At 40.6% G+C, this 27,627-nt stretch overlaps 1 protein-coding gene and 1 non-coding gene across 5 annotated transcripts in view; both read left to right on the top strand.

Moving 5' to 3' along the window:
- PRKCQ (protein kinase C theta) overlaps positions 1 to 27,627 on the top strand; it is a 135,576-nt gene that overhangs the window by 57,407 nt on the left and 50,542 nt on the right. For 3 of the 4 annotated variants that reach the window (XM_066385321.1, XM_066385319.1, XM_066385320.1), the window contains 8 exons: positions 2,657 to 2,856; positions 7,932 to 7,992; positions 14,121 to 14,283; positions 15,502 to 15,533; positions 15,627 to 15,712; positions 22,267 to 22,396; positions 26,165 to 26,274; positions 26,999 to 27,116. In XM_066385321.1, coding sequence (XP_066241418.1) covers positions 2,657 to 2,856; positions 7,932 to 7,992; positions 14,121 to 14,283; positions 15,502 to 15,533; positions 15,627 to 15,712; positions 22,267 to 22,396; positions 26,165 to 26,274; positions 26,999 to 27,116 — 900 coding nt within the window. Of the gene's footprint in view, positions 1 to 2,656; positions 2,857 to 7,931; positions 7,993 to 14,120; positions 14,284 to 15,501; positions 15,534 to 15,626; positions 15,713 to 22,266; positions 22,397 to 26,164; positions 26,275 to 26,998; positions 27,117 to 27,627 lie in introns of those variants that run through there. The other variant, XM_066385322.1, reaches the window with a different exon arrangement.
- On the top strand, positions 21,281 to 21,356 carry TRNAA-GGC (transfer RNA alanine (anticodon GGC)). The gene has a single exon. It is a non-coding gene; the product is annotated as a tRNA-Ala (tRNA).

Genomic DNA, 27,627 nt, shown 5'->3' with positions numbered 1-27,627 from the left:
GCCTGGTTGTTTTCAATGGTTACAGATTAAATCTGAATATTTTAGAATTAGCTCTAAAGACGGCTTACTGTTTCTTTGGCTAAGCTTTGATGAATGTTACAAAGACTATGTAACTAGCTACGTATTAGAATTCACATTTCAGAAAACTTATTTTTGTGTTCACTAAGACCCTGGATCAGTAAAATAACAATGTTTTGTCAAATTTAAATGTATATAGACAGCTCATGGTGAGGGAAGAAGTATGACAGTCTTCCAAAATTCCTCTTGTGGATTTAGATCATTCAATTAAAATAATCCTAGTCTGTCTGGACTCTCTCCACGGTCACTTCAGCTGGCTCCGTTCTCCTCCCTGCCTCTGTCCTTAAGGTCCTTGCGGACTTTCTAAAGGAAAGGAAGGAGGAAGTTGACACCCCAAGGCTTCCCCAGCCCCGGTCCCTTTGCTGTTCCCTCCATACACTTGTTCCAGCACACACTCTGTAGAGCAGGATGGTGACCCGCGCAGGTTTGCAGTGACAATAGGAGCCAGTACAGTTCATTCGCATTAGCAGTGTTTATGGGGTGCCTTATTTTATACAGGATGGTCCTACAAAGGCCTCGAAGTGGGTGACATTTACAGGTGCAAGGGGAACCTGATTCCGCAGGTGAGACCCTCCAGCTAGATGCTGCCAGCTCGGGATCCTGGGCCTCCCAGGCTTCCTGTCTTGGCTCTTCTCTCCCTTAAAAGGCTTGGCCTCTGGTTGACTCTATCCTTCCATCCACTGTAAGTGTGTCAAAGCTGAGGAGACCTTCTGAATTATCCTGAAATATTTCCCTTCTGACCAGATTATTCTCCTGTGCAGCTAAAAGTGAGAATGGCATTTGCTCCCAATTTAAAACCTTTCAAATGTCACAGAAATCTTTGAAGTGTAAAATGTCTGAGTTTTTCAAAGCTGCTTTGGACTTAATGGGTCTCCTGGATCCCAGTTCTCTTTACAAGCACAGGTCTCTCTGACATTTGCCTCCCAGGGGCTTTTTAAAAATCTCTTCTCCTTTTGTCATTGCCTTTGAACTTGGTCGAATTCAACCATGTGAATCAAGACCCTCGTCAGAAAAGCAGCTCACTTTGTTTTTCCAAAAGGTTAGCCTGTGGGGTTTGAAGGTTTTGTTTTTAATTTTGTTCTTTGTTCTTGAAAGAAGTCTCTCTGAACAGTATCATTCAAGGATTATATCTATAGGTTTTAAACACATTTCAACATTGGGGATGTGAGGATGCCTTTCCCATGGTGAGTCAACAGAACAGGGACAAGGGGGCACAGTGCTGTGGGTCTGGGAGCCTTTGAAAACCGATGAAACTCCCTGTAAACAGTGATCCTGAGTCCGGGCCTCTTTACATGTAGGTGATTGCAAACCCAGTGAAAGAAAGTGTAAAAAAAGCCTTGCCATGGGAACCTTTTTTGTCAGGTGTGGAGAAAGTTTCTAGCCGGAAAGAATTGTGAGAGCCAGGGCTTCAAGTCCACGGAAGTCAAATGATCATTGCTATTGTGTAGTTTGTTTTTAAGTCCAATCTCCAGTTCAGTTTCTTTTAATCAAGCAATAAAAATCTTCCACTTCTGACTCTACCCTTATCATTATCAGAGTTTGTAACTCCAGTAGCCAGATTTACTGAATATTTGAAGTTTCATCTTATTCAAATCCTTGTATACCTCCCAAATAATAATCTATCATATACTAATTAATACCTGTTCTGATTTAGCGTTGTGCATTGGAGTGAAAGGGCCATCATGAGTCAGAACCGCTTTGTGTCCCTGCTTTAAACGAATTCTACCTTTTGTTTAACCAACATCTCTGAATTGCAAAATCTGCCACGTAATGTGCTTATTATCACAGGAAGTAAACACTCAAATACAGCTGCAGTTTTCTGTTTCTGAAATGATTAGAGAACAACTATTACAGACATCCAATCTGGATGGAAAATATGACATTACTTAAACTCCCACTTGTAAGCTCTTTCTCAATCACCTGAGGTCTCTGAGTAGGTTTCCCTTAAACTTCATTGTCCCGACCACGATTCTTGTTAGAACCATTTCGGGGCTTCCCAACTGCCTGCCCTTCCTCACTGCAGGCCTACAGCCCACTCCACTGAATCACTCTACAGAGAAAGGCCACTGGCTCTCGCAGTTACTTGTCAGTTTTTGCTTAGGGTGCACATTGAATGAGTCAGGTAAAATGTATCTCCATTTGAGAAAAGAGCAGGAGATAATGGTTTTAAAGGTTTTGCCTCTTGTAAAGAATGCAGCCTGAGTCACTGTGCCCTACCAAATATACTAGGCCTCATCCCGGAGTTTTTTTTATTTGCTTAGGTGTGCACGCTCAAAGTGAAGCAACTAACAAATAGGAAAAGAGCATTGCCAGTCCAAGACACTGTCAGATTTTTGCTGTCTAAATTATACAGATTGACTTTTATGTTTTAATACATTACCTTGCATGCAGAATTATATACTGCTCACAAAAATTAGGGGATATTTTATCACTTCATATTCATTTTGAAATATCCCCTAGTTTCTGTGAGCAGTATATATCCTCGAGGGTGGGTGGAATCAGTGCCACTGCTGAATTGAATCGAATTTTTCCCCAGAGTGGGCTGAAGGAGCAATGGGACCGTATCTTTCTGTTCTAGAGAATGGGCAGATGTACATCCAGAAAAAGCCAACTATGTACCCTCCTTGGGACAGCACTTTTGATGCCCACATCAACAAGGGAAGAGTAATGCAGATCATCGTGAAGGGCAAAAATGTTGACCTGATATCCGAAACCACTGTCGAGCTCTCCTCCCTGGCTGAGAGATGCAGGAAGAACAATGGGAAGACAGAAATATGGGTAAATACCTGAGCTGTGAGCCTTATTTAAATATATGTACCATTAAGTGATAAGTACTATTTTAGCTAAACACTAGCTCAAAATTTCAACATCATTCTAAAATTATGATGCAGTAGCCTTGTGTAAACAGACTTCCTACCTCTTACTCATTGGTGACTTGATAATGACAATGATTCATTGTGGACTGCAGAACATATTGACATATTGATTCCTGTGTAAGGTGAGGAAGGTCTCTTAGCCTATGAACAACTGTTATTGATTCATAACTAAAACATAAGCTCAGAAATATCACAAATGATCCCTAACATGGGAACATAACTGTTATCTATTTTCAAGATACCACATAGATATCTTGATATCTTATAAGATAGATAAGATAATAGATGTGAGAGGATATAGCAACAATTTATTTAATGTTTGGTCTCCATACTTTGCCAATCCCTATAAATTTCTTTATTTAAAATATATATATTTGCTTAGCTTACTTTGTATTAAAACGTACATCATACACAATCCATGTTATAACTGTTTTGGTAGCAAATGTTTAGAAATGTTAAAGGAAAGAATAATATATGAAAGCATATTCATATATTATAAATAATATAATATAAAAATTCTAACAAAAATTTCTGGGACTCAAAAATGAAAGTATTCATATACCAGTAAAAACTGCTTTTAAATCATCCTTCCTTTTCTGCTTCTTATTTCCTACAACTCCACTCAAAAGATTTTCAAGTCACTGGTACCAAAATAAGAATGAGATAAGCCTAAAAATGATTTTTATGTCAGCTTTGTATGATTTTTTTTTTAATTTTTCCATTGATTTGAGAGACAGAGAGAGGGGAAGGGAGAGGAAGGAAGAGAGAGAGAATCATCAACCCTAAGTTCCACTTAGTTTTTTTATTTTTATTTTTTTAGATGTGCACACATTGATTACTTCTTGTACGTGCCCTGACTGAGGATTAAACCCCTGACCTTAGTGCACCCGGATGATGCTTTATCCACAAAACCACCCAGCCAGGGCTCAGTTTTGTATTTTTGACTTCAAAAAAACTAAGTACTTTTTAGGGATGTGTGTATTTATATAAATTTTTGCTGTGTCACTAAAGCAATTTTTAAAGATTAGCATATGCCAAGATTTTTTTTTTTTTTTTTTTTTTTTTTTTTTTTTTTTTTTGCAAAAGAGAGAGACAGACAGGGACAGACAGACAAGAAGGGAGAGAGATGAAAAGCATCAATTCATAGTTGCAGCACCTTACTTGTTCATTAATTGCTTTCTCATATGTGCCTTGAACGAAGAACTACAGCCGAGCAAGGGAGCCTTAGCCTTACTTAAACCAGCAAACTCTGGGCTCAAACCAGCGACCATGGAGTCATGTCTATGATCCTACACTAAAGCTGGATGAGCTCACGCTCAAGCTGGCAACTTCAAGGTTTTCGAACCTGGGTCCTCAGTGTCCCAGGACAATGCTCTATCTACTGCACCACCACTTGGTCAGGCTCCAAGGTTTTTGGTTTAAAAAACAAAACAAAACAAAAAATGGCTTCTATGATTAGATGTGTTCAGAAAATTTAGTTCAGCAATATCTTTTGAGCACTTCCCTGTTCAATTTGGAGGAAAAAATCATGGAAACAGAACTCCTAGTTAGCTAGTTAGACAACTAGAAGAGGTGGAATAATTGAATAATAATGTCACAGATGTGTAACGTAGTATAAAAGGTTTACACAAACTAGGTGAGTGAGTGGGAGAGGCTGTGGCTAGGCCTGAAGTAGGGGAGCATTAGGCAGAGGTAGGAGAATGCAGAGATTAACTAGGGAAAGTACTCCCCAGTTTTGACCCCTTCCCATTTACTTTCTGCTTTCTGCCTCATTAAAAGTAGAAGAAGAAGAAAAAGAAGAGCCACCAAATATCTAATTTAAAAAAATAGAACCTTGTTGCTTGACCAGGTGGTGGCACAGTGGATAGAACATTGGCCTGGGACACTGAGGACCCAGGTTCTCAACACTGAGGTCACCGGCTTGACTGTGGGCTCATCCATCTTAAGCGCGGGCTCACCAGCTTAAGTGCGGGGTCACTGGCTTGAATGTGGGATCATTGACATGACCTCATGGTCACTGGCTTGAGCCCAAAGGTCACTTACTGGCTTGAAGCCCAAGGTTGCTGGCATGAGTCAAAGGTTGCTGGCTTGAGCAAGAGGTCACTGACTCGGCTGGAGCCCATCAGTCAAGGCACATAAAAGAAAGCAAAACAATGAACAACTAAGGTGCCACAACTATGAGTGGATGCTTCTCATCTCTCTCCCTTCCTATTTCTCTGTCCCTGCCTGTCTGTGTGTTTGTCTGTCTCTCTCTAGCTAAAAATAAAAAAAAAAAGTAGAATACAATTTGATTTCCTTCTCAAATAAAGAATGACTGATTTTTAAATTCTTTTTTTAAGCTTCACTGATCAACAGGTTGCTCTTCTATTTATACCTCAAAGTTGCATTTTATTTCTTGCCAAGGCTTTTTCTAATTTAATTCTATTCAAACTTTTCATTTGTTTTTGCAATCTATGGATATTAAGACATAAACTTTGGTGGCTTTTAAATCCGCATCTAACTTAACTAGCAACCTTTTTTACATTTTCTAGTTTGTTTTTAAAGAATTTTTTTTTTCAGTGAAAGGATTGGAGGCAGAGACAGACTCCCATATGCACTCTGACCAGCATCCACCCAGCAAGCCCACTAGGGGGCGGTGCTCTGCCCATCTGGGCCGTTGCTCCATTGCAACCAGAGCCATTCCAGTGCCTGAGGCGGAGGCCATGGAGCCATCCTCTGCACCCGGGGCCAACTCTCTCCAATCAAGCCATGGCTGTGGGAGTAGAAGAGAGAGAGAGAAAGAAGTGAGACGGGGAGGGGTGGAGAAGCAGATGGGCACTTCTCCTGCATGCCCTGACCAGGAATTGAACCCAGGATATCCACATGCCATGCCGATGTTCTACCGCTAAGCTAACCAGCCAGGGCCTTTTAAAGAATATTTCTTTGTTGACTTTTATTTGTAGTGCTCAAGGGCCAAGTGGTTGTTTTGGACTTTTATTTTTCCATACTTTTACTTAAATCTGCTTTCTTAAAATTAATTTTTTTATTTTAAAAAAATTACTTCTCAAAGCTGCCTTTCACCTCCACAGACACCATCATCCAATTTAAACATCCCATGGAGGCTTGCCTCCTACTCTCTCAAGGTTTTTACCATTTGTAACGTTATCCCCTTTTCTCTCTCAGAAACATGATGGACCACAACTTTATCTGTACACTGCTTTGCCAGCAGCTAAGAGGTTTAGTCCGTCCACCACCACCCAGCCCTGACTGCTGATAGCTCTGTGATCACCTGGTACCAATCTTCTCCACTTCATTTGGGAATGAGCCCCTCACCTCCTGTTCTTTCAGCTCCATCTTTACACCCATCTTTGTTACATATTTCACAAACTAGAGAACAACTGTGTATATAGTTGATATCAAAAACACTTTCTTTTTATTACTCTATTTAAGCTTACATGAGAATTTAAGTATCACGATATCAGTTTTTCAGAGATTTTGGAAGGTTTAGTGACTTGCACAAGTTTACACAGCCAAAAAGTTATTTAGCCACAATTCAAATTTAATCCTGGGTTCAATCAAATACTTCTGACTATTTCTCAGTTATTCTAGTTTACCCATGGATGTAATTATCAATAATGACCTTTAATTCATCTTTGTATTCTTTTTGGCATATTAACAATATAGTATTAAAAGGGCAGTATATTAGCAATTGTGGTCAGGTGGCCTTGGATTTACCATTTTTTCCATTATGTCACATCACAAGATATCCTGCATTACTCCTTAAAATGTCACTTTGTTCTAATTCCTTCACATACTGAAATATATTATTTTATCCCTTCTCAAACTGATGGAATTAAATTTTACCTTAGATTATCCCGTGCTTTCCCAAGGACAAAGTACAGTTGTCCCTCACCATATTGCGGTTTGCTTTTCGCAGTCTCACTATATTGCATATTTTTAAAAAGTATATATCTAATTTTGTATCACAGATTTTTTGCTATATCATGGAATTTTGCAGTATATGGGTATTTTAATATATTTATTATTTTAATTATTTTTGAAATAAAATAAGCATTTTCTAGCCTAAAAAATTGAAAGCAATATAAAAATATATTTTAAAAATTAATTAAAACAAAAAATTAATTAAAATATATTAAAAGAATATTAAATCTAAATAAAGCTTTAAAATATATATAAATAATAAAATAAATATAAGGTCACTACTTTGCGGATTTTCACCTATCGCGGGGTGTTCTGGAACCTAACTTCCACGATAGACGAGAGACCACTGTATCTCTTTGTAGAAGAAAGAGTCCACTCCTATTTCGTACCCTGATTAGGCTAGTCACGTGTGTGGACTTTTCTTTTTTTTTTTCCTGTATTCCTCTGAAGTTGGAAACGGGGAGGCAGTCAGACTCCCACATGTGCCCGACCGGGATCCACCCAGCATGCCCACCAGGGGGCGATGCTCTGCCTATCTGGATCGTCGCTCCGTTGCAACCAGAGCCATTCTAGCGCCTGAGGCAGAGGCCATGGTGCCATCCTCAGCACCGGGGCCAACTCCGCTCCAATGAAGCCTTGGCTGCAGGAGGGGAAGAGAGAGACAGAGAGGAAGGAGAGGGGGAGGAGTGGAGAAGCAGATGGGCGCTTCTCCTGTGTGCCCTGGCCAAGAATTGAACCCGGGACTCCTGCACGCCAGGCCAATGCTCTACCACTGAGCCAACCGGCCAGGGCCCAAGACAGCTTTTCTTAAAGAGTTACCTTTCCTTCCAAAGACCTAGAGATAAGCCACAGTGTGGGCAAGAAAATCAAGTAGAATCTGAGAAAGGCTATACACACAATGCTGTGCTCTTATAAGGTGTATAAGTAAAGTGAAATGGAAAAATGCTTGGATTCCACTTTGGGACTCAGCCATCACCAGACTCACCAGTTATGATTTCATTAACCTCCGCTCCTGTTTCACATTCTGATTGATATTCCTTTCCTTCTCTCAACCAGTTAGAGCTGAAACCTCAAGGCCGAATGCTAATGAACGCCAGATACTTCCTGGAAATGAGTGGCAAGTGACATTTCTTGTTCCTGTTGGGGGTTGAAAAGGGCATGTCCCTTCTCCTCTTGTCCAACTTATTGGACTTTTGCAAAGCATAGAAAGGAATCAGGAGAAAAATGGAAGCCTAAGGACTATTCTTAAAATTTCCAGTGGTGCCCAAACATTAGTTGAAAATACACTATCTGGGTTAGAGAATCATAAAAACATAAAACAGAGTATTAGTGTTTTAATTGTGTGGACTCATAAACCTAGTGCTTCTATAGTCTGTCTTTATTTTAGTTTGGGAATTTAAAGTAAATTCAAAAGGCTCTGCTTATGTGTCACAATGTATATACACACTGTGTGTAAATGATGTGACATAAGCAGTAGAAGACAAGATAAATATAAGAAGCCAATAAATATTTTTCATAATGCTAGTGGCAAATAGTAATGTCTTCAAGTTAGGCACCTCAAATCCTTTTAGTAACAAAGAAGGAAAATGCATTGCTAAAGAGTTTCAGTTCCATGTCACACACAAGTATTGGTCACAGAAGTTACATTCATGAGTGTGTGCTTGATGCCTGTGATAGCCTATTAGTTCTTCCTGTTGCATCTATATTCTGTGGTCAAAATACTATTTAAATGAATCAGTGCTACTAATAAAATCCTAAAGATCAAAATAGAGTATGTGAACTTACAGATAATAAACTGATTTAATTATCTTCTAAATTAGTTTTGTACCAAGAAACAGGTTTTAGTTTACAGACTTAATGGTGCTTTGGGGGTTTTTTGCTTCACATGTACAATTCCTTTGGGTCCAGATTCAAACAAATACATTGGAAAAAACGTAATATGAGATGATCATGTAATATTAAACACTCCCCAGATATTTGGTGATACTATGAAAATTATTGTTAATTTTTTGTGTGTGATGATATTGTAGTTATATTTTTAAAGGTCCTTATCTTTAAGATACATACTCAAATGTTTATAGATAAAATGATACCAGCAATTTGTTTGAAATAACCCATTTGAACAGGTTGGAGGGGTTGGATAGGGTATATTAGGAGATTGACCATGGACTGGAAATTGTTAAAGCTGGGTGATAATTACTGGGAATTGATTAGAGTATTTGTTCAACTTTGTATATATTTGGAATTTTCCATAATAAACCTTTGGTTTTTTTTAAAAAGAAAAAAAGAAGAAGAAAAACTCCTAAAGAGGAGTTTTTACAATCTGAACTTTTCTTCTTTTATCTCTGGATGCTGTAAATATATAGTACATGACATTGTACTATTTTTTGAGACAGCCAAACACTAATGATTATAGGGCAGCTAAAAACTGGCTTTGCACAAAAAGTAAAAATCCTGGACTAAATAATTATACCAATACTGCTTAATTCCTTGAATAAGATAAACTATACATCTCCCATTTGTTCAAAATATGGCCCAATGTAAAGTGAAAAAAGTCCTCTATCAAAATGCAAGTATTCTTGGTAAATGGTTTAAAGATTACTGCTTTCAAAAAATAATTTATGGATATTCTTTCTGTTACTATAGAACTTAAATTTTATCTTAGAATGAGAAAGCAAATTCAGGTAGACCAAAAACAATAAATACACAAGCCCAGGAAGTTTTTTCCTATGAATAAAATTATTTCATATTTAGTTTTTTATACTAGACCCAAACTAAAAGTCTATCTCTAAATTTTTATATGTCAAAAATCCTAATTTTTAACAAGCAATATTATTGAATATCTCAACTGTAAAATTCTTTATTGATGACAAGAAGTATGGGATATCATTTAATTTTAAGGATGTTATTACATATAAGAAATCATTTTCAAAAGAAATGTTTTCTCAAGGATTCAGAAAACCCAAATGTGAGTTCTTACTCAAGGGTCTTAAACCCAAATTGGAGAGGTGCAGATTAAACAATTAGAGAATTAAATCCTAAACCACATAAATACTGGTTAACCAATAGGTTACCATCATTTCAGAAATTATATAGGGCAGGCATTGAAAGAAGGGGAGAATTGATATTTGCAAAGAAGAGGGAAAGCGTCTAGGAGAAAAACAAATGTAGGCTTGAGCAAAACTATAAATGGACAAAAGACTAAGAGAAGATCAATCTGCATAGATCAGTGGCCCCTGCTAAAATCAGATGAAGAATCAATGGCAGATCTTGGAAAGCTCGGAAGCCAGGCAAGAGGAGTGTACACTTCAAGAAGTCACCAACAGAGAGTCACAGTTGCATTCCTGAGCAGGGCATGATATGATGGAAAGCAGTGTTTAGGGAGAATTGCTTGTGACAGAATGTGGGATAGGTTTGGAAAGGAAATAAACTGGATATAGAGAAAGCCTGTAAAATTTTATTTTTGCTGTAAAGAAGCAGTGAGAATCTGGGATAGGCATGTGATTATATTAATGAAATAAGAGAGAGAATCCAAAAGAAAATAATAAGAGTAAGATTTCTTGGCAATGTAGATGAAAGGGTATGCTCATTATAAGTACATAGTTAAGGTGCTTTTATCATTTTTTAAAAATGAAAGTTGAATGAAGGAAAAATATTGATAACATTTTCTACAATAGTTGGACTAGACAGTGGTCGGCCAACTCATTAATCAACAGAGCCAAATATAAATAGTACAATTGAAATTTCTTTTGAGAGACAAATTTTTTAAACTTAAACTATATAGGTAGGTGCATTGTTATTAACTTAATTAGAGTACATGGTATTGTGTGGAAGAGCTACACTCAAGGGGCCAAAGAGCCACATGTGGCTTGCAAGCCACGGTTTGCCAACCACTGGACTAGGAGAATGATAATAAGTGGTAAAAATGGGAGATATGAAAAGAGAAGACAAATAAGAGGGAATTAGGAATTCAATCTTGGATAACAATTAAGATGATATCATGAAACTGATACTTATGGACATAGATAAAAATGAAGTGGTTACCAGGGGAAGGGATCATAAGGGAGGGGGAAGGAGACTTCAGTGAATGGGGAGGGAGCAGCGATGGGGGTAAGAATGTAAAGAGGGAGAAATATAAGGTGATAGAAAATGATTAGACTTTGGGTGATGGGTATACAACATAATCAACAGTTCAAATGCTATAGAAATGTTCACCTGAAACCTATGTACTTTTATTGATCAATGTCACCCTGTTAAAGTTAATTTTCTAAATAAAATTTAAAAATGAAAATGAAAAAATGCTATCATGTCCTGCACCCCTTTAATGGAAGCCTCAATTCTTTTCTACTTTATAGGAAATTAAATGGCTCATTGCTCTCCACACACAACTCAGTCCATTCCTTATCTTTTGAAATTCTCATTCCTTGATTTCTATGCTGGAATCACTTTTTCTCTTCTTCTGCTGCTCTCCTACCATCACTCTTGGTAGCTTCAGTGTTTGCTATTACTATCTGATACACCCACTTCCTATTTTTACACATTTCTTTACCCAGTCAATAACTTACAGTCACCATGCAGTTCTTCACATCTGTAGAATTCTCCACCCCAACAAGGCCTCAGAGTCACAACTCTTTCTCTTAGAGCTCATCATCCTCTCCTGTCAATTCTGTACTCTTTCTCTTTCAGCAGGTACTAGACTTTGCCCTGATCTCATTTCTCTTTCATGCCCATTTGTTAACCACTTGTGACATTAACTCCTAACCTAACCTGGTGTTCATGATAAGCCCTTGCCAGTACTCTGTTCTGATGAGCACCCTCTTCTTTCAAAGATGTTCTGATCTCTAAACCATGCATTTCCCCTCTCCTGCCCTATGCCTTTGCACCATTTTTACCAGTAATGTATTCTTTTGTCTTTATTACCTTAGTTAATTATTGCCTCATTTACCTGGAATCCTGGAAGTAATTTTTATAGCCTCCTTTTCCTACAACCTCCCACATTAATTCATCACCAGTTTCTGCCCATGTTGTCTACTTAGTATTTTTTAGTTTTGTCCCCAGCTTACACCATCATTACCTCCTGCCAAATCCCACTCATTCTATGAGGCTGCTGGAATAAACTATGCATGCCATGCCTCTGTTCTTCTCTTTACCCCTGTCCCTGCCTACAGCCTTTTTGTGTATATAAACTATCTATAGGAAAATGTTCAAGCTGATGTGGCACCCACACATCTTCTGGATGAAATCTCTGATTTTTCTGCTTCATACTGCACACTGGCAATACACACATCCCATGACACCTTATCTCTGTACCCTTGCTCAGTCTTTTCCATCTAGAGAGAACACTTTTTGTTTTTACCCGCCATACCTTCCCCCATGCACTAATAGAACTTGATTTGTCCCTCAGAATCCAACTCAGAAATCATCTCTGCTAATATCTTCCTTGTACCAACTTTCTTCTTTTTTTTCTCACCTCAACCTACCTACACCTGCCTTAGCTGGTGTAGTTTTCTCACCTCTGTGGTCCCATAGCATCCTGTGAATACTTCTCTTCTACATTTACTACTTTTCCTTCTGGACTCTGAATTCCTTACAGGAAAGCAATGGTTGAACTAATCTTATTTGTTTCATTAACTCCAGCACCAGGTTGCATGCTAGGTACATAGGAGGTATATTTATAAATGTTTGTTGAACTGTTCAGTTGGACTTATCCCAGCATCTAGAAATTCCTTTTATTTTCTTTTGATTTCCATACAATGGCTATTCCAAACATTTCTGTACTCCTTGGTTTCTGGGGGTATCTGATTCTTCTCATTCTTGGAGGTTGGTCTGCCCCTCGTGTAATTGAAAGACTCCATCTTATGTCTATCTCTGCAGTTAGAATACAGTTACTTCTCCCTGCAGCCTCTCCCTGCTCTCTGCCTCAGAGAAAGTCCTTCCTTCTCTTGGTCTCCTGCATCTAATTCTCAGCAGTTCTGTACCACCAATCATGCTTCCTCCCTAGTACCTTCAACGTTTTCTTTCTCTTCTGTTTTTCAGTTTCAAAATCATTGGAAAGACAAACTGGATTAAGCCATCTTCTTTTTCCTCAAAAAGTATCTTTTTGTTTTAGCTTTTTACCTCCATGAGTTTTTCTTTCTTCTCCTTCCCTGACACACATCTTTTAAAAGTAGTTTATAGTTATTAGTGTCTGTTTCTTCACTATTTTGTCAATTCTTAAACCCTGAGTCTGGCTTATATTTCAACCAATCTGCTAAATGACTTTTTCCAAGAGTATGAATCCTCAAAACAAATTCCTTTTTCTTAACCTTCAACCGGCCAGGGCTTTGCATGCAATAATTTTTAGCATACTGTTTAACCATGACTGCCTTGCTGTTGTGTGTTTTCTTTAGGCCTGGGCTTCAGCCAGGGCATTACTGGTATTCTCAAAAGTCTACCAGCCTGTTGGGAAGATGTCATCTGGGCATAGGACACTGAGAGAGGGACTACCTAAAGTACCATCACCAATATCCAGAGCCCAGGCTGAACTGAATAAATGTGAATGTGATGGTTTGATGCAGATGATAGGAAACATCCAGGATTACCAAGACATTAAAAAAAATTGCAGTGATCTTTAATTTCTGGCCTTTTCCACATTGGCCAGTGTAATCTGTAGCTGGTACATCTGATTACTGGGGACATCAGCAACTAGAACATAAATAACTCCCCAGGTTCTTTTGCCCTCACACACAAGTCTAGCCAGCTCCCTCCAGTCTTCTGTACTTTATAACCAGATATATAGCATCTGGGACCTAAAAAAAAAAGGTGCTATTTCTAAGTTGCTGTCAATAACCACATTATTCTCTAGAATTACAGGCAAAATACCACTTCCTGCATTCTCTGACTGACTCATCATTGACAGTGAATAGGAAAAGTTGATAAATACCTTGAAAGTTCTGACCTCTGGTTTTAAAAATTGAAAGATGATAACTCAGCACAGTCAAAGAACAGTGAAGGATTAAGCTAATAATCCAGCCTTGATGCTTCAATTCTATAATAACATGTCCTGTGGTCAATTTGTATTAAAAAACTAAAGGAAAGAAAGGCTTAGTACTGCACCAGACTTATTAAGTACTTGGGGTTTTGCTGGATTCAACACTTGCCTAATTCCTTGTTCATCTCTGTCCCTTCCCCATGTCCCCACCTTCCCCACCCAGCTGTGGCAGCCATTTCACAGAACTTCTCTTTGTCCCCTTTCCTCTTCTGCAGACACAAAGGACATGAGTGAGTTTGAGACTGAAGGCTTCTTTGCTTTGCATCACCGTCGAGGAGCCATCAAACAAGCCAAAGTCCATCATGTCAAGTGCCATGAGTTCACTGCCACCTTCTTCCCACAGCCCACCTTTTGCTCCGTCTGCCATGAGTTTGTCTGGTATGGTAACTTGGCATTTCACTCCAAACTTTAGGCAATTCATTTTGTCACATTCTCTTAACTCACCAGACCCAGCATGCCCCACCTGAGGGGAGTATGCCAGAACAAGTACTACATGAAAAGTTTTCAGTGGCTTCATCTGAATGGAGAAGGCTTATAGGGTATGAGTCTATAAAAGATTTCATAATGTGGCTCCAATAGAACAAAGAAGCCAGCTCTATCAGGAAAGGTTTCAAGGACTTTCGTTTCTGAATAAATGGGAGGCTGTGGGATAAGAGGGGAGAGGCAGAGGAGGTAGATATCCTTATTGTAAGCACAGTTTTACAGTTGAAACTCCCACCACCTCAACAGCCCAATCTTGCTGGCACTAATGTCTACAACAGCAACAACTGTCCCATTGGAGCTCATGGGTTTAGATGTTTATTGTGCTCTTGGGTGTTTTAAGAGCTCTTGAACAGAGATTGGTTCAAGCCTCAGTAGCCACATAGCAAAAGCTATAATAGAGTGGAGACTTGAAACAACTCTTTATCTCCGGTCTCAGGCTGCTCACTTCCTAGTGGGATGCTCTTCCCTTTGGAGGACTGCAGAATCCCTTAATACACAACCCCAGCTTAACCAGGGTACCCAAGGTCAAATAGACTTTTGCTTTATTTTCATCAATTTGTTTTCATCTAATGACCTGAACCTCTTTCCTGTCTCATAGTGTTATTCAGGCATAATACTCAGAAAGAAGAAATGGAATGTTGTTCAGATATCTTTGCGGATCTATATTGAGCTTAGTGAGACCATGAATTTTTAAGTGTGGTACATAGAAATTTCCTACTATGATGCATTTTCAGTCAGGCATTTTAATCTCTACAACAGATAAATACATATTTATTCCGATGGCTTTAGGCAACCCCTGTGTTTTGGTCGTTCGACCCCCGCCGGGGTCGCGACCCACAGGTTGAGAACCGCTGCTCTACAAGTTTGTTTTGGAAAAGACACAAAAGAGAGAGCAATCAAGAATAGCTCCTCATTTATGTTATTATCAGACTTTTAACAAAGCAGTTTAAAATAAAAAACACATGTTAACACTCTTGGCAAATGATAGACCAAGACTGATGATGAGCAATGGTCTCATAGTAGGAAGCAATGAGATCTCATCACCTTTCAGATGTTTGTGATGCTGCTTTTGGTTCAAATATCCATATAAATCAAACCTCTGCTTTATTGCAGGGGTCTGAACAAACAGGGCTACCAGTGTCGACGTAAGTAAGAAGGATTTCTGTTGTATTACCATCATTCTTTTTTAATTGTTCCTTAACTTCTGAAAATCTTAAACTGCAATCATTTCTTTTCAGAATGCAATGCAGCAATTCACAAGAAGTGTATCGATAAAGTTATAGCCAAGTGCACAGGATCAGCTATCAATAGCCGAGAAACCATGGTATGTATTTAGATTCTACTCTTGGTCTGCAATATGATGATTTTATTCTGACATTAAATTTTACAGCCCACTAATTCTTTTTAATAATGCCTGAACTTGAATCCTTAAGCTATCAGTGATCTCCTTAAAACACTTTCTTCTTCAATAAGATATCCAAGACTAGAATGTGAATTTTAAAAATCACAATAAGGGCCCTGGCCGGTTGGCTCAGTGGTAGAGCATCGGCCTGGTGTGTGGGAGTCCCAGGTTCGATTCCCAGCCAGGGCACACAGAATAAGTGCCCATCTGCTTCTCCACCCCTCCCCCTCTCCTTCCTCTCTGTATCTCTTCCCCTCCCTCAGCCAAGGATCCATTGGAGCAAAGATGGCCCGGACGCTGAGGATGGCTCTGTGGCCTCTGCCTCAGGCGCTAGAATGGTTCTGGTCGCAATAGAGCAATGCCCCAGATGGGCAGAACATCACCCCCTGGTGGGCATGCCGGGTGGATCCCAGTCGGGCGCATGCGGGAGTCTCTCTGACTGCCTCCCCGTTTCCAACTTCAGAAAAATACAAAAAAAAAAAAATTACAATAAGAATTTTAGTAGTCTGAGCAGGTGGTGGCGTGGTGGTGCGGTAGATGGAGCATCAGACTGGGACACGGAGGACCCAGGTTTGAGACCCCGACGTCGCCAGCTTGCGCACGGGCTCATCTAGTTTGAGCAAGGCTCACCAGCTTGGACCTAAGGTCACTGGCTAGAGCAAGGGGTTACTCAGTCTGCTGTGGCCCCATGGTCAAGACACATATGAGAAAGCAATCAATGAACAACTAAGGTGTCGCAACGAAAAACTAATGATTGATGCTTCTCATCTCTCTCTGTTCCTGTCTGTCTGTCCCTATCTATCCCTCTCGCTGACTCTCACTCTATCTTTGTAAAAAAAAAAATTGATCTATGGTATAATAAAGTTTATATTTAAAAAAAATAATTTTAGTAGCTCTGCGTTTTCCAGAAAAACATAATAGAAAGTGGCCAGAAAGCATAATTTTCATCAATTATATGAAAACAAATTCTGTGGTATATACAGCTAGGGTGACAGTTAAAGAATAGAGGCAAATGATAATAAAATACTGGTATAAATATTTACAAGGTTAGCAAGAGATGATAATAGATGTATAATTCTTATATTAAGAGGCAAATATGGCGGTTTAATCCCTGGTCAGGGCACATACAGAAACAGACCTATGTTCCTGTCTCTCTTTCTCCTTTCCTTTCCCTCTATACTTAATAAATAAATAAATGAAAATAAAAAAATTTAAAAGAGGTACCGTAAATATTTCCTTCAGAATTAACTTTGAGGTATGTAGTTTGAGGAAAAGTTAGATTTTACTTGTCCTGAGCTAGAGAGTCAGGCAGCCTTCCTTCTCCCAGCCTTTCCTTCTTCATTAGACAAGTGTTTACTAGGTGTCTAATACACAGAAGGTGCTCTGCTAGGTGGGTGATTATCAAAGCACAAAGCAGATGTGATCCACCCTGCCTTTATGGACTTTACCATAAAGCAGGGGAGACAGATAATTAACAACTGACTATGTACAGTTTCCTTTATATTAGGTACAATGAAAATAACTGAGTGGCTCACTTAGACTGAAGCTCAGGGACTCTCTCGAGGGAGGGGGCACTTAAGCTGAGAGCTGAAAGGTGAAAGGAGCCAGCTGTGTGGACAGAAGAAGGAAGAAGTCCTTAGACAGACTGAAAGGCTTCATGGGTGGAAAGAATCAGCATGTTCTAGGAACTGAAATGAAGCCATGTGACTGGAACAGCAAGGGCAAGAATGGAACACAAAATTGGGGAACTTGGCAGGACGTAGATGGGGTACAGGTCTTTAGACCCTGGAAGTGAGGTTCAATTTTATTTCACTTGCCACTGGAAGTATGCTTTGTGACTGTGGTAGGGAAATGATGGGTTGAGATGTGAAAGTAACAAACAGAAAGAATGGAGTCCCACCAGGGCAGAAGTGTGGTGACAGCAGAGATGGAGCAAAGTAAGCAGATATTTTAAGTGATTTTGATATTCAAAATGGCTATATTTGCCAATGGACAAGGTATGGAGAATGAAAAAGAGGGATGATGGCCAAGTTTCTGTCTTGAGCAGCAAGGTAGATAGCAGAACCATGAGAATGTGAATAAGACTGGAAGGAGAAATTAATATTTCAGTTTTGGACAAGATCAGTCTGAGATACTGAAAGACATCCAAGTGCAGGTACCACATAGACCAGTGGTAGTCAGCCTGGTCCCTACCGCCCACTAGAGGGCGTTCCAGCTTTTATGGTGGGTGGTAGCGGAGCAACCAAAGTATAAATAAAAAGATAGATTTAACTATAGTAAGTTGTTTTATAAAGATTTATTCTGCCAAACTTAGCAAAAATCTGACATAAAGTACTTGGTAAGTAATTATTATTATTATTATATGCTTTAACTTGCTGTAACTCTGCTTTATAAATTTTATAAAGTAAAGTTACTTCCCTGCTTTATAAATCACCATTACTGTGGAACCAGTGGGCGGTTAGAAAATTGTACTACTAACAGAGATACAAAAGTGGGCAGTAGGTATAAAAAGGTTGACTACCCTGACATAGATGATTTTATATGAGCTTGGAATTCATGTGGGCCAATGGACCAAATCTATAAATTTGAGATTGAGTATAATTGAGGTAGAATTTGAAGCTGCCAGAGTGATTACCTAATGAGAAATATGGAGAGAAAGGAGTATAGGGTTGATACTGACCCCAAAGGAATCTAAAATTAGATTTTAGGTAGAAGACAAGGAGCTTGTGATAGAGACTGAGAGAAAGGGTTCAGAGAGGGCTCTTAATATACTAAGAGTATATGAAAAGTGGGTTATGTTCAGTGCATTTAAGATGTTACAAAGAGGGCCACATGGAGATCTTTGGAGCTCTAGATCAAAAAAATCTCAGAAGATATATAGAGATGGTACCCTTATTGGCCAGCACTGGAAGATGATAACATGGAAACAACCTCTGTATTAATATGTATATTATCATGAAGCTTAACCATGAAGGAGATGTTTGAGACAGAACAGTAGCTGGAAGGAGGTGAAACACAATAGGGAAACACTCCCATAGCTAGGGAGCAATGACAGAGAGATGAAGTTGGAGAGAGGGACGACCAAAGAAATCAGTTTTGGCAAGAGGGGAAGAGGTCCAAATCACATGTGGAGACGGGATCTGATGGACCAATGAACACTTTATCAGTTGAAACAGGAAGGGTGGAGAAGATTATTGCAGATGAAGGGGGTGTGTCAATTTGAGGATGGGCAGATAAGGGAGGTTCTCTCGGACAACTTACATCCTTAATGAAGCCTGAGGATGGAGAGGAGGAAGAACAGAAGACAGTGGCTGACTTTGAGGAGAAAGGATCTGTGAAACAATTATTTTAAGAGATGGGAAAGCAAGGGATTGGAGAAAAGCAGTTGAGTTGCCAAGCACAGTTGAAATTCCCTTTGAATTTGATGTGTCAACCTGCCCAGGTCTGTGATTTTCTCCAGCAAAGGGGCAGGTACAGAGAAAGAAAATTGACTGACTTTTTCCAAAGTAGAATTTCTTTTAAAATTTAGAGCCAGAAGAGGATAATCTCATACTAAAATGACTCTGTTAAGGTTCCAAGAAGCTAAAGTAGTTTATCTATCGTCAACCACCTGTAAGTGGCAGAGCTGGGGCTAAGATCCAGACCTCAGTCTCCCAGACCAATGATTATGTTTGCTTAAATCAAATTTCCACCTCCCAATCCACCCCCTTCTCCTTTAACTTGATGCTTCAGCTTTCCTGGAAAATAACAAATTATAAGCATGGCTGTTAACCTTTAAGGCAAATGTCCAATAGAAACAGAATGAGAGCCACAGCATAATTTTAAATTCTCAAGTAGGCACATTAAAGAAAGTAAAAAGCAACAGATGAAATTACTCTTAACATCCTATTTTATTTAACCCAATCAGTCCAAATATTATTACTTCAATATATAATCAGTACAAGAATTAATAAGATATTTTACATTTTTTTGTACAAAATCTCCAAAATCCAGTGTGTATATTACACTTACAGCACATCTTTTCACCACCTTGCAAATGTTCACTTGGTCCATGTAACTAAGTAGCTATCATATTGGAAAGTACAGCTCTATAATCCTTCCTAGACATACCTTGAACCATTTGGACGGTTCATGATCTAAAGTGAGAACATCATTCTGAGTGAAATAATTAAGTCAGAAAAATCTAAGTACTGTATGATTTCACACATAGGTGGGATGGTGGGACATCAAATTGACACTGATTGACATAGATAAAAGTGAAGTAGTGTGGGGGAGGGAGGGGTGGGGGAGGGGAGAGCGAGTAAATAGGGACAAATATACCGTGACGGAAAATGATCTGACTGTGGGTGATGGGCACACAACATCATCAACAGTTCAAATGCCATAGAGATGTTTACTGAAACCTATGTACTCTTATAGATCAATGTCACCCTGTTAAAGTTAATTTTCTAAATAAAATTTTAAAAATTAATAAATAAATAAATAACATAGAAGCCTTTTAGCATGGACATTGGCATTAATTGTTCACATTTACACAAAAATGTTAATACAAAATGAGTTGTGAAAGTTATTTTTTTTTTCTTGGCTAAAAATGGCTTAGGTAAGTGCTGGGCAACTTTTAAGCAATTCTAACCAGCAATTGTAAAGACGCAATGTTGACCAGTAGCCAAAGCAGTAACATTAGCTACATCACTTTAATAAATAAGGCTTCATTACTGTGCATGTTCCCAAATGAATTGTTTAATTAAAAACTTAGGCAGAGATTCTAAATCTTAAGTACATGATTTCAGAGATCATTTCTATAGTTTAAGTACATGAACCTTTTTGTACTGCACAAGAATATTGGTATTCTTGACAGGATTCAAACTGCCCGATTTTTTTGTTGTTTTCATGAGATAAGTTTGATTAAAGTAGAGGATCTTAAACTCTGGAAAACTGTAAAAAAAATTAAAAAAAAGAAAGAAAGAAATCCAGACCATATCTACCACCAACATGCCTTTGCCTCTTGCCTCTCCCCATCTCATAAATCATACATTCATTTTGAGAGAGAGAGAGAGAGAGAGAGAGAGACGAGTAATAGTGAACAAGGACAGGCTTGGATTCTAACGACCAGGCTATCGTGACCCAGGCTCACTTGGCTGTGTGACCTAGACATATGCCTTGCCCTCTCTGTGCTTAAATGCCTCATCTGTCAAATGAGAATACTAACAGAGGCTACTTCAAATGGGATCTTTTGAGGATTCCATGAGGTATCACGTGTAAAAGGTAATCGACATGCCATTTGTGTCCACAGTGCCCAGCAGAACCATCTGCCTCTAGCATCCTCACACCTGGATAACAGGTGTGAAGTGCTCCACACTGTAGGCCCTCCTACTAATAAACCCATGGCAGTGTTTCCTCTAGAGGAGTCATTACATAACATCTTTCCAAGGTTAAAGCACTACTTCTGAGTTAAAAGAGAAAAGAAAATATATTAAAATAGGAAGTGCGGCCCTGGCCGGTTGGCTCAGTGGTAGAGCGTCGGCCTGGCATGCCGGGGACCCGGGTTCGATTCCCGGCCAGGGCACATAGGAGAAGCGCCCATTTGCTTCTCCATCCCCCCCCCCCTCCTTCGTCTCTGTCTCTCTCTTCCCTTACTGCAGCCAAGGCTCCATTGGAGCAAAGATGGCCCGGGCGCTGGGGATGGCTCCTTGGCCTCTGCCCCAGGCACTAGAGTGGCTCTGGTTGCAGCAGAGCGACGCCCTGGAGGGGCAGAGCATCGCCCCCTGGTGGGCAGAGCGTCGCCCCTGGTGGGCGTGCCAGGTGGATCCCTGTCGGGCGCATGCGGGAGTCTGTCTGACTGTCTCTCCCCGTTTCCAGCTTCAGAAAAATACAAAAAATAAAAAATAAATAAAATAAATAAAAATAGGAAGTGCAAGGTTTACTTAGCTCCCATGTAAATAAGTAACCCTAGCCCCCCTCTTTCCTGAAATGTTAGCCTGACGGTGAGAATACCACAGACTTCCACTGTCTGCAGGTTCCTTGATATGTGTACATCAGGCATTTGCCCCTCACCCTGAAAGGGCTAATGGCTGTCTGAGTTCTTCAGGCAAGACTTTAAAGCTTAAATTTTTTTAAATTTCTTTATAAAGATTTTATTTATGCATTATAGAGAGGGGAGAGAGAGAGATAGAGAGAGAGAGAGAGAGAGAGAGAGAGAGAGAGAGAGAGAAGGGGAGGAGCAGAAAGCATCAACTCCCATATGTGCCTTGATCAGGCAAGCCCAGGGTTTTGAACCGGCAACCTCAGCGTTTCCAGGTTGACACCTTATCCACTGTGCCACCACAGGTCAGGCTTGACAAGTAACAACTGTTGTTTAAAATACACATCGCTCCAATGTTTTTATTATTCTGCTAGTCATGCTAAAGTATCTGCTAAGACATACGAAGCTGGGGGCCCAGGGACACCGACCACCGTGTGGTCTCCTCTTCTTTCAGTTCCACAAGGAGAGGTTCAAGATTGACATGCCGCATAGATTTAAAGTCTACAATTACAAGAGCCCCACCTTCTGCGAACACTGCGGGACCCTGCTGTGGGGCCTGGCCAGGCAAGGACTGAAGTGTGACGGTGAGTCTAGTGGGATACAGGTGTGGGCCCGACAGAACCTCTGGGAGGTGGATTCGCAGCTTTAATGGAGAGGATGAGGGAGAGAAGGAGGGAGGCTGGAGGTGGCTGACCTCTCCAAGCAGACTGGAGGAGCCCCCTGATTGTGAATGAAAAATACATGAAACAATAAGCCACTGCACAACCCTCCCACACACACCCTACTTAGCCTTGAACCCAGATAAGTACAAAATCACTGAGGTTAAATGTCAAGTTCCTGGCCCTTTGCTTTCTGTTGTGCCTGGTCCTGGGGAGAAATGAAGGCAGCATTGCTCTGACTGACTGCTTCCCACTAGCTGACCTGCTGTCTCTCTGGGCCTGGCCCCTGACTCCAGCAGCTTCAGCTGGGTCCCTGCCACCCTCCTTTGCATCAGCCAGTGAGGTTCCTTCTGTGGTCCCATCAAGGAGCAAGCCTGGCACCTCTGCTTGGCTGATGGACAGTCCTGCACAGAAGAGTTCCATCTTCAGGTGGATAGAGTGCCTATCACCAAAGTGTGCTGCAAACTCCAGATGCCCAGGGAGAGGCCAAGTCCAGCTCTGACTCTGACCTCTCCCCCAAGGCCGCCATGGCCACAGAGCCAGAGCCTTCAGTCTTCACTGGTCAAGTTATTTGACCAACCCTGAGAGAAAGCCAAACGGGCTTTCTTGCTCTAAAACTCCGTTTGCTGAGATGCTATTACACCAAGATTAGGGGGTAGGTAGGAAAACATTCCAACAAGAATGACAAAGCACTTCAGCCTTTTGAGTTGGGATGAGAAGGGATGGGAGCCAGAAAGATTCAAAACAGAAGGTTCTTGCTACAGCAGAGGTCTTTTAGTTTGAATTATTAAATATAGAGGTCACTGTTCTTGGCAGCACTATTTTATTTTATGTCACTGGGTAATGCATGTCTTATCTTTTAAGTGACAGAGTTGCTGACTTAAGGTGAAAGATCACTTTCTGCAGCATCCTCTTCCCTCATCCCAATTGTGTTCACACGTCTGGAGGGTCTGGCGTGACATCTTAATGGGTCAGGTTTTTAAATCATTACCGAAGGCAAGACCCACATGTAGTCAAAATTGCCCTGAACAGCCTGACCTGTGGTGGCGCAGTGGATAAAGCGTCGACCTGGAACGCTGAGGTCGCCGGTTTGAAACCCTGCACTTGTCTGATCAAGGCACATATGGGAGTTGATGCTTCCTGCTCCTCCCCCCCATTCTCCCCCCACCGTCTCTCCCCTCTCTAAAATGAATAAAGAAAAAGGAAAATAAATTCCCCTGAACAGTCCTTGCATGGCCCACAAGTACTGTGATATGCTTTCTTCATGGGAGCGCCTAGCAATTGTACAGAACTATCATTACCAGTTCACAGGCAAGGAGTAACTTCAGATATCCTAATCATACAAACAAACCTGAGTAATCAAAGCCCCAGCTGATGGCCTCCTGTTCTTACGAGGGTCTCACAGTTCACATTTTCTCTCCCTGGAACCCGGGCGCCCCACGTACCCAGGCCAAGCCAGTCCCAGCAGTGTGATCAGGCTCTGAGCTTAGAACTTCCACAAGGGTTCTTGGCATTATTTCACGGCTCATATCTCTGCTTTGTTCTATTGTTTTCTAAGATTCTCTCTCCTCCATTCCACTCTCTCCTCCCTCCTGCGCTTCGGGTACCCTCCCTCTTTTCTCTGCCCTCTCTCCTCTCCCCTCTCTCCCCTTCCCCCTCCTCACCCCTGTACGTCGTTCTCTGTTCTTGCTGCCAACACCCCGAAGCCCCTGCTGTCACACCTCCATGCCCTCCTGTTTGTCACCTCCCACCCTCTTCCCTCCTCGTTGCTGTGCACTCTCTTCATCTTGCTCTCTTACAAGCCCCCTTACTAAGTAGGGCCTCCCTTCCCTGATCTGTCTGCTTTCTCTCTCCACTACACTTCCTATGAAAACAGCCATCAAAAGGGACCGTTTGCATTCACAGAGATCAAATTTTCAACTAAGAGGTTAGTAACAAAGATTTAGGACATTGTTGTAGTGGGGATGGGGCCTTTCTTCACAACTGTGCATTAGAGGCAATCTTAGATCTGGCTACAATGTTAAGGAGCAGAGCAGAACTGCCGGGTCCCTTGTGCCAAATTCTCTTTGCTTGCCTCCCTATGCTAAGGGTGCAGAATTCAGAAGGGCAGCAAGCCTTTGCAAACAGCATCTCTGTTAAGCATTGCACTTTACATAGATTTCTATGCATTTATACTGGGACAAGTAATAGCTTTATACTTATTTATATAGAAAATGCTGTTTTATTGTATTTTGTTAGAAACTATCTGAGGAAGAGTGGGCTACTTAAAACTAAGGGTGAAGGTTGCTAAAATTTCACCTAAATATTCAATACATATTTCATTGTAATACATAATAAAAATGAAAGAAAATTTGTATTTAGTAATCACCTATTTGATGCCAATCACTGTGCTGTTTTGTTTTGTTTTGTTTTTACACACAGATAGGCTAATAATAAGCAGATAAAATTAAAACTGCATGATTTTATAGCTTCTTCCCAATTTTATTTTATTTTTAACACTGCCATTTTTTTTTTTTATTTATTCATTTTAGAGAGGAGAGGGAGAGACAGAGAGAGAGAGAAAGGAGAGACAGAGAGAGAGAAGGGGGGGAGGAGCTGGAAGCATCAACTCCCATATGTGCCTTGACCAGGCAAGCCCAGGGTTTCGAACCAACAACCTCAGCATTTCCAGGTCAACGCTTTATCCACTGCACCACCACAGGTCAGGCCCTGCCCAATTTTATTTTAACAATCCCTATTGATAAACCGTTACAGAATGAAGTGAGGCTTGAGATCAGAATCCTTTCAGCTGGGATTTGGACATCTTTGTGAGCTTTTTATTATTATTATTATTATTATTGGAATGGTGACATTTCACAAGCAAAATTTTAATTTTCTTAAAGTAACGATATGATATAATATTTGTCTTCACACAGACACACAGGCGTGCACACCCCCAAACCACGAAGGCTCACATGGTCACAGTAAGTGGAGGACAGACCTTTATCTTGCTGCGTTTAGGACTAATGAATCAGAAAATCAGGAAACCTCTGTAAGATCATGGCTGTCAGAGCTAGAAGCCTATGTAGCTGGCTTAGCTCAGCTAGCCCAACTCCCCCATTCTCTGGGAGCGTGGTCTCCAGCCAGTTTTCCTGCTTCCACTCCCAGCCCTAAGCAGAGACACAGACCACCCCCCACAACCTCAATTTCAGTTCTGCAGACTGAGGCTCAGCCCTGGACTTCAGCCCAGAGAGCAGAGAAGCTCTTTGACACCTGTGAAAGGGGTTGCTTGGGTTCTGGTCTAGCGTGGGCATGAACAACCTTCAATTCCAGCATTGCACATTACCACCAGTGAGAGCCAACATCAGTCTTTTTCTCTCAGCAAATGGCACAGTCTACATGCATACTGACAGCACACTGCCTCCCCTGTCAACACAGCTCTGGTTCCATCTTTAGCGGGGATCACTGCTCGGCACCACATGAGGGGCCCCTGGTCTGTGCGTGTCTGCTTCAGGAAAGGTTGGTGGATGCCTGGTGGCATCATAAAAGCACTGCCTTAATTTACTTGTATTCAGTGTCTCCTTCTGCTGGGAAGATGGCACAGGGGTTGCCAATTGTTCCTTCAACATGTGTGTACCTAAAGAAGATCATGGGCAATGTCCATGGTAGTTGGTTCTGTTGCTCTGGCTCATGATGTCACTGTCCTCCTTTTAGCATGTGGCATGAACGTACATCACCGATGCCAGACAAAGGTGGCCAACCTATGTGGCATAAACCAGAAGCTAATGGCTGAAGCACTGGCAATGATTGAGAGTACTCAACAGGTAGGTGACAAGTTCCTGCAGTTTCAACTCAACAAGAACTACTTCTTCCCTCTGCTCTCTAATTTGCAGCAATTGTGTGGGACAATATGGAGTCTGTTTCTGAGCACTTGCTTTTCCCCATTCATCTTCATGCCAATATCCCTGCTTTGAGATATTTGGTTAATGCATTTGTATTATATGGATCTTTAAAGATCTTAAATTCATAAAATGAGTAGGAACAGGAAAAAATAAATTCATTAAAATTATTGAGGATTCATTGCCAGTTTTATACCCATACACTAGGGCTATTTAATAGGCTAGCAGAAAACACTTATATGCTAGAATCATTCCTAGAATGCCCTCAGAACACTGAGTCCAGGGCAACTTTTGCCTTGCCCTTTACTAGTATGCTGAATTCACATTACCCAAGTACAAACCCTCTTTAGGACTCGGCAATGCTGGTTTTCTGTCCATTGGCCTCTCATTCTTATTTTTGAAAGAATGATATAAATAGCATGGGAGAAACCAGTTAGCCCTCAGAAAAGTATGAAGGAAGGAAATATATTCTGCTGGTACATAAAACCCAACAGACTGTCACAGGATATGGAATACAAAAAGAGTGCTTAGGGGAAGAGCTTTGGTTATCTTACACATTTAGGAATCTTAAATGGCTTTCATCCCTAAGGACAGCAGGCTGAGCTGTCACATCAGCGGTGGGAGGTCTGACTCTTTGTTTGTAATCTAGGCTCGCTGCTTAAGAGATACTGAACACATCTTCAGAGAAGGTCCAGTTGAAATTGGTCTCCCATGCTCCATAAAAGGTGAAGCAAGGCTGCCATGTGTACTGGCGTCGGGGAAACGAGGTAGCTATCCTGATGCCCATGGAGTCAGTGTCAGTAATTTGTCCTGATTAACCTTATCCTGAGTCCTCTGTATATAAGTTCTCCACTTACCTGGTCTGATAGATGAGTCTTTTCCATTGAAAGATTACAAATCTAACTACCAGCTAAGAGGCTTCTACTCCTTAGAATTAAAACCAAAACACACTCCGTTAGGAAATCTTTTTAAGAAGGGGAGAGGTTTGGGGAGTGTGGGGGAGAAAATGGGATACATCTGGAGAAAACAATGATAAAGTTTTTCTTGGAATTTTAGAATGCTACTTCCTGTCACCATTAAACAGTTTCACAGAAATTAGTCCATCATAAAGCTCAATGGTGGGACTACCACAGAAAACCATCTTATTCTGCACCTTTGAGACTGTTCTGAAACGTCTAAGAGTAGAAAGGGGAATATCAGTGCCCAAAGTTCTTAATATTTACAACATGATGGAAATTTATTCAGCCTTATGTTTGAAGGTCAGTCATGAGAAGATAT

The sequence above is a fragment of the Saccopteryx leptura genome, chromosome 5 (assembly GCF_036850995.1).
Source record: "Saccopteryx leptura isolate mSacLep1 chromosome 5, mSacLep1_pri_phased_curated, whole genome shotgun sequence".
NCBI classification, from domain to species: domain Eukaryota; kingdom Metazoa; phylum Chordata; class Mammalia; order Chiroptera; family Emballonuridae; genus Saccopteryx; species Saccopteryx leptura.
This window is presented reverse-complemented; position numbering and strand designations above follow the sequence as displayed.